Source organism: Mycteria americana, chromosome 1 (assembly GCF_035582795.1).
Source record: "Mycteria americana isolate JAX WOST 10 ecotype Jacksonville Zoo and Gardens chromosome 1, USCA_MyAme_1.0, whole genome shotgun sequence".
NCBI classification, from domain to species: Eukaryota; Metazoa; Chordata; class Aves; order Ciconiiformes; family Ciconiidae; genus Mycteria; species Mycteria americana.
In genome coordinates this window covers 206985920-206993497 of record NC_134365.1, presented here as the reverse complement: position 1 = coordinate 206993497, position 7578 = coordinate 206985920, and the positions used below count along the sequence as shown (strand labels likewise).

The window sequence follows — 7578 nt, the reverse complement described above, 5'->3', positions numbered from 1 at the left end:
TAGTCTTCCAAAGGAAAAAAGGAGAATTCCTGTTTGTTTTTTTCTTTAATTTCAAAATACCTAGAGGTCTTTGAATATCACAGTGGACAATGGAAATCCTAGTCCACTACTTCTTAAACCTGCTTCTCTGGCAAGCCGGGGAGGACACAAAGTTGACAATCTGTTCCCCTTGGGAAAGCATCCCAGCCCGTGCTGAACGAACCACTGTGGAGACCTTCTCCTCTATCCGTGAGCCGTAAGGGAAGCACACTGTGATTCTGAGGAGGCAGCAGTAGGTACTGTGAAGGGCCAGGACATGCATGAAAGCAAGCCAGGAACAGGGTTTGTGACTCCAGCAGTGAACGCACGTAGGCTCTTTAGGTACCTCTGCCTCTATTCGGGAAGTTATTTGTCAGTCTATCCCACATGCAGGAGTTATTAATCCCCCAGTGAAATGCCAGAAGAAAAAAACCCGTTAGACAACAGAGTATACAAGTTTGGGTTTTTTTTAATTGTTAAGTGAAATTGTATAAAGTGCAAATAAATCAATATACAAATTCAGGGAGAGAAAGTGCAGTCCAGGAGTTTGCCACTTTAATTAGCTAGAGGATTAAAATTGTTGTGGAACACCAAAGCAACCAGATGTGAATTCTTTGGTCTTTTTGAAGCACTTTCTTCAAGAGTTTGACGACTTTCTCCCTGTGGGAAAGAAGCACAAAACATAGAGACTGTACTGGAAATAGACAATGCAGACAACTGTTTTATTCCTAGTGTTCCTCTAGCATGCCCTGAGGAAGGTGGTGCCTAAAGAAAAGCAAACCTGGCAAAGTTTACTCCATGGGGTCAATTCTGGTTATGCTCCGCTCCTACTGCTGAGTAGTTTCTGCCTTCACTGAACTGTCCCATTGACTTAGTAAGTGGCACAGTATCTTTCCTTTCCCTGCCAGTAGCCCCATTCACTGAAACAGCTCATTTGCAGAGCAAGGTCCACAGGGTTTGTGTGGCAATATGTAGGTGTGCAGGAAGACAGTGTGCCAGACTGCTGCACTGCTGCTCCGTCACCTCTTGGTTGCAGTGGGGACACGCTACAGAAGGAACATAGTGGACGAAGTATACAGGAATGTGTTTTTCCCAAGTTTGTTCCCCTTCTTTCTTTCTGGTAATATGACGAGGCCCTTGCAGTCAGGGAGAGTAGTGAAACCTGTACCCCAGTAGGTTTTATCTTGAAAATGAAATCTCATCATGAATTTACCGTATAACTTCTGAATTCCTCGCCTATCATCCTCTGAAAGTCTGAAGGTTGCTGGGTTCACATATGAGTAGATAGGGTACATCAGAGCTTCACGGACATTTGAATGAGCAAGTCCCAAAGAATGGCCAAATTCATGAGCAGCAACAAGGAACAAATTAATTTCTGCAGCACAGAAGCAAAGAAAATTGTGTTAAAAGTATGGCATTTCTTTTTAGCATACGAAGAATCAGAGTAGCAGGAGAATTTATATCTTTCATTCCCTTGGAATGAAACCTCGGAGTTTTGATCAGTTATTACTGAACTTTCTTATGTAACTCTAATATTTTAATAAAAACATTACTGATCCTTTGCATACACATCTAGAGACCCTGAGTCTCTTTCCAACTCTGCTTTTAGTCAACCTTATTCCTACAAGCAAGTCATTTTACCTTTTCATAATGTATATAGAAAACAGAGGCTAGAACATATGTTTAGCCTGTGAAAAGTGCTTTAAAATATGGAGAGAACAGGCATTAGGTAGCTGCTAATGATAATGAAGCACAAGTACTTAGAAAGGTAGTTGAAAAGAACAGAAATGTTGGTACTGAAATAGTACCGAAGCATGAAGAGTTATGGAAAGCATTTCCTATGGTTGTGTTCTAACATGTACAATATTTGCCTTTCCCCTTCATACACACATGTGGGTTTTACCTCGATTGGACTCTGACCACCTTTCATCATCATCAAAATGAGCATCTCCACCAAGCCCTTCTCCAGGTGCAAATGCATGAGCTAGTGTGTTGCCTCTTCCGTCAAAAGGATTTCCATCACCATGCTCTGCATTTGAAAAGAAATAAATGTCATCAGATGGCATCAGCTGTAATGTTTAAATTCAGCAAATTGAAGCATGGTGCTTGTTTGTGCTAGTTTTGTTCATTATCAATCCTTAAAAAAAATCCTACCATAGCAGCAAGGTTGCAAAAATGAGGAGCAAGGCTTAGGAAACACTCTCCAAATTCATGACTTAAGTTCAAAACTTGTATTTGATAATTCAGGCTGCTGCATGTTTCAGAAAGAGCTGAACTTTTTTTTCTGAGCCTTTGTCAGAAGTGTGTTTCTGAGGCAGCAATCAGGGATTATTTCAGAGTAAATACTTAATGCTTGACACCATTATAAGCACCTGAATGTTTTCAATGTTGGAAAGTGCTGGGCAACAGTAGTTGTAGACATTCTCACTTGTACTGATTTTAGTGGAAGACAATGATTTGGGATAGATAATCATGTTCCTGAAGAGCTAAGTTCATTTGTCCCCAGCCTTGGGGTATGGTCTGTTACCTACTTCTGTCACAGTGCATGTGGAATGTTACTGTTTCCTACCTGAAGTGCAAGAGCTGACAGGATGGTATATTTGTACCAGCTCTGAAAATTTCCCCCTACCCCTTAGTGAGCTTCTGACTTGATTGAGGAGTATTTGGGGACTCAGATGCTATTCTGTGTCCTTTCCCTCAGACCATGTGGATGGACCTTGGGGCAGGACTAACACAGGCAGAAGAGACGTAGTCCTCATGCGTGATGAGGGTTTAAAACCCATTCCAGCTTGCAGGATCCTTTCTCACTTTGACTGGCACATTAGTCGACTCTTCATAGCAACATAATATGCTTCCCATCAGCGAAGCATGAGCTTGGGACATTTTGATGTTTATATGTAGTCATCTACGTGTAAGCCAGGTGTCTGATCTTCACTTACAGGCAATGGAGATCTAGTAAATATTGTCAATGGATCTAGACAACAAGTCAGCTAACCTTAAAGTAGGCATTTAGTTTGGCTAAGTTGAGTCAGTTTAGGTGCCAGGCACAAGTTAAAGGTATGGTTACATTCTTGTATTAGTCTGGATAACAAGTGAGCTTCTGAAGTGACTCTACTGGTCATCTGCATGTACCATGCTTTGGCTTGCACCTTGGTGCAATCTTGGAGTGCACCAGTGGGATTCCTTCTAGAATAAAATCAACCAGAAGATACTCTCTATGCCAAACCTAATGCACCCCAGCTGCCAAAGACTGCTTAGTCCAGGGAACCAGACTAGATCTAGACCAAAGTAAACCTGCCTGAACCTGCCTGAATGCAGCCTGTGGAGGCTGGATCTTCAGAACCAGCTGGTTTGCTCTACAGATCTGTTCCCATTAGTTTGCACTATTTGTCAAGGCAGACAGAGCCTTGAACATCTAAATTTAGGTGTCTCATTCTGGAGCTGAATTCTCCCCCCATTTCACAGCTGTAACTCTGAAAGGATTTTCTAATGGTTTCATAGGAGTAAAACTGAATCATAACAAATACATTTGGTGGCATGATAAAGAGAGGATAAAATTTAGGCAGACCAGAATAACTCCAAACTGTTTGTTCTTTCTTAAAGCTGTGGCTATAAAAATACATGCTTTGAGTCAAATATGGACCATTGTATTTTAAAAATGATAGGTATTCTCACCACGACGTGCAAATCCAATCACAATGTCTGCATGTCCCTGGAATACTCTTCGGAACTGCAGTGGAGTCACATCACTCCACACCATAAAAGCCCTTCTAATTGCATCATCCACTTTCTTTTGGGGTAGATCAGGTGTATAATTGACAATCCTGGCAGCAAAAGGAAACAGATTAATGTCATTTAGGGTGTGAAGGAAACCCACATAGTTACATACAAAGCAACCCCTTTCCCTGTAAAACCTGAAACATCACTAACTTGTAAGTCAAATGTGTCTTTTTCCATTTTGGTTTTCCAGGAAATGTATTGTAATTTGCTATATCGGGGACTCCACATCTCGGCTGTTTCATTGTTTCTTCGGTTTCTGCATTTAATTTTCCGGTTACAGTCAGGTGGAAAAACCTCTGCATTTCTTTAATCCTCTCTTCTAAGCTTAAGCTTTGTGTTTTTGTAAGAGGTGGAAAGAATTTGTCAAGATATGCCTGGAAGAAGAAAAAGAAAATAAAAATTAATACGTATATCTGTGATCTTTCAGTGATTGCATTTTACATACAATTGAATTGTTTCATCGTCCTGCAGTCATGGCTAGTTTTATATGTATTTTTTCTTCCCACTTCAGTTTACCAAATGCTGTTCTCTCTGTAGTATAGATTAGCATATATAAAAAGAATTGCAATAGCAGCAAAACACTGTAAGCAAGCAGTCCTTTTACGTAAACACAATTTACTGAGCATTCAACTCTGCAGCCTTCCAACGTAGTCTACATAATATTTTTGAGATATTTTGAAAATGACATGCTCCTCTTTATTTACCAGTTGGAACTTGGTCTCTTTTGTAAGTTAGACTTAGGGTGTCTAAGCTAGTCAGCAAGTTTAAATTGGTTTATGTCACCTCTGCAAAAACTGTTGTGGTAATGTAAGATAAGATAATATAAAGAGATAGAAAAGGAATGTAGAAGCTGAATCAAAAATCAAGTTATTTATAATGCAGTTATGTTGTCCCTCTGCTAACATACCTTTACATTCTGGAGGTCAGTGTTGCTCGATGATTCTGGTTTAAGTTGTGCTGGAAAAGCAAGACTGCCAGATAGGAGGATAGCAGCACAAAGTAGGAGGTATTGCATAGTGCCCAGCTTGCCAAGGAGCCTTGCTGCAGCAGAAAGAGTTTGACCTTCTGTCTTCCAAGACCACAGCTAAAATGCTTATATAGGTCCTGATAGCTCCAAACAGCAATTACATATATGACTCACTTTTTGGTGGTGTTAATGTAATGTCATCACTATTCTAAGAAGTAAATGAAAGCATGTTAAACAAATCTTTCCTTTGACTTCCCTGTTGATGTCATGTCACAGCTAGCAGCCAGCTTTGGCTCTCTCTTTTCATATTATTCCAGTAGTGAAACCACAGGGTCATAGGGAAGTTCACTTTCTGTAACTTCATCAGTACAGTTACTGTATAATCGCTTCTTACTGCGCTTCCCCCAAGTTCCTTATACACAAAGGCATTTTGCAACAGCCTTCTGGCCAGACAGCCTGCTTGTATTAGTTGATGCAGAGGCAGAGGTGAGATGGATGGGAGCACCATCTCACTGAAAGTACTGGCATTTCCTAGGGCGCATGCACAACACTGTCTAGGTAATTTTTCTGATTCAAATTCTCTTGTGAGGTATCCTATGCTGCAGGAAATCCTGTTCAGTGAAGGTAAAGAGGTTTCTGCTGTTTTTACAGAGATCAGAAGAGAGCTCTTTAAATGTGCCCTCTAGAAATAGGAGGCCGTGAGAAGCCTTTGTCCCTTTCCTCCCAAATGAGATGGCCTTTCAGAAGAGTCTCTTTACATTTGAGAACTAGATATAAAACATAATTTACAAGAATGGGTGAAAGTCCTCAGGAAAAAAGAGAGGAGCTTACCCTAACAAACACGGAGCTATCTTTTACCTCGGGGTGTACCAGTGCAATCTGATGGAGGTCCATGAAGCACTGGCAGAGAAAACCAAAGCTGAGCAGGGCAGCCACAACCTCCCTGGTCCCCTGAGACCAATACTGGTCTCAGATTCACTCCACCAAACTCCACTGGAAGTGATAGTTTTTGAGGACTGGAAACACCAGTCCACAAGCTGGCTTGTGATTTTTTTCCAGGCTGTGCAGTTTTGTGACCATATTACCTCTAATCCAAAAGGAAAGGTGCATGAATGGGAAAAGACCATTACTGTTTCTCACAATAGCACAGCTCATATGGGTATAACTGAACATGTATGGAAGGTTTTGTGGGTTACTAGCTTAAGTCCAATGTACTTCTGACTGATGTGACGATAAAGACTTTGATTTCAGAGAGAGATGATCTACACCAAAACACTGCTGAATTATGCAGGAGAGGACTACATTACACAGTAATGTCTGAAACAGTTGCTAAAGGAACGATGCTTCCACCTGATATTGAAAACAGCTCAGATACTCGCCATGTGATCATTTCTGTACATTTTGGTAGGCTTACAGGAAATCTATCAATGTCCAAATTTTAAAGCTTGATGAAAAAAAAGCTGTTTTATTGTTAGGAGCAGGTTGATCTTTTTCTTCCTCAACAACTGACTTTATGTCTGACTGTGGCAGTAAAGTAGGATCTGGGCCAGGATCTGGGTGGCAGGAGATGAGGATGTGTTTAAACCACTTTGAACACCATGACTCTAGCGTGTGGTACCGATTATTTCCTCATATACACAAGAGGAATTTGAAAGCCTCCAGAGCCCCATTCCAGTTGACAGACTATTGAGCAACTCACATATATCTTTTAACAGGGCCATGGGCAAAACTGAAAAGGAGAGTTTAAACACAAGAGCTTCCTGAGAAAGGACAGGGGTCATGGTCCATTTTATTTTCTGCTGGAAATTTGTCAAATTCCCCTCCCCCCTTTTTTTTTTTCCCCCCAAAATGAGAGAGGGTTTCAATGAACATTGGGCTTGAATTGAAATAAAAAACTTTCTGTGAAAAGAATTTTCATTTCTTTTGGCTCAAAATCATCAGGAATCAATCTAATTCTAATAAGATCAGTATCAAAAGGAAACGGATGCTGATTTTTAGATTTAACTATGTGAATTTTGCAGACTTTATCTTTTTGTCTTTATCTTGGATGACAAAAACTGTTGTGTGTTAGGAAGAATAATTTCCTGCCCAAACATCATAGTCGTATCATTTACATTCAGCAGAGAACCTGTGCCTATGCCAGAGAATATGGCCTGTGTAGAGAAAGTTCAAGGAGGTCAGAAGCAATGCTGTTAGAGATGTTTAATAGTAGAAGTTGCTGTAGCCACACAGTGAAAATAAAAGCACTCCATGATGTAAAATTCTATTAAGAAGACTCGCAATATTGCCTCCGAAATGTTTACACTGTGACACTTTCTGAGCTGAGTAACCCTGCTGTGAACAAGGATGCTTCATGAAACTATGTCCTACGTGGAACTCATTGATGGGCATCAGAGCTTTTGTGCTTTAAAGAAAAAAAATATATGTAAACTAAGACCTGAGCCTTCTTTGGACAGGAGTGGGATCAAAAAGTGAAGTAGAACTGAATGATTCAGTGGTGAATGATCACTGTTTCTTGGTCATTTGACTTGGACAGAAGGCTCAGCTGGATTCTGCCCAACCTGAATGCAGCCAACATTGGAGTTATTGCAAGTCAAGAGCTGCTCAAATGTCTTTGTGAATGTTAGGGTCTAGCTGGGATGGAGTTAACTTCCTTCATAGCAGCCTGTATGGTGCTGTGTTTGGATCTGTGGCTAAAACAGTGTTGATGACACAACAGTGTTCTGGGTATTGGTGAGCAGCGTTTGCACAGTGTCGAGGCTTTCTCTGTTTCACTCTCTGCCCCCACAGTGTATGGAAGAGGCTGGGTGGGA

The 7578-nt window shown here is 40.8% G+C and overlaps 1 protein-coding gene across 1 annotated transcript; it reads right to left on the bottom strand.

Annotated features, from left to right (window-relative positions):
* Positions 1-481: 481 nt before the first annotated feature.
* MMP7 (matrix metallopeptidase 7) lies at positions 482-4852 on the bottom strand. The gene is made up of 6 exons (XM_075492019.1): positions 4706-4852; positions 3949-4172; positions 3694-3842; positions 1922-2047; positions 1232-1393; positions 482-678 (listed from the first exon to the last, which is right to left on the bottom strand). Exons 1-6 carry the CDS (start codon positions 4811-4813, stop codon positions 656-658), a joined length of 792 nt encoding a protein of 263 aa, XP_075348134.1. The 5' UTR covers positions 4814-4852; the 3' UTR covers positions 482-655.
* Positions 4853-7578: the final 2726 nt, after the last annotated feature.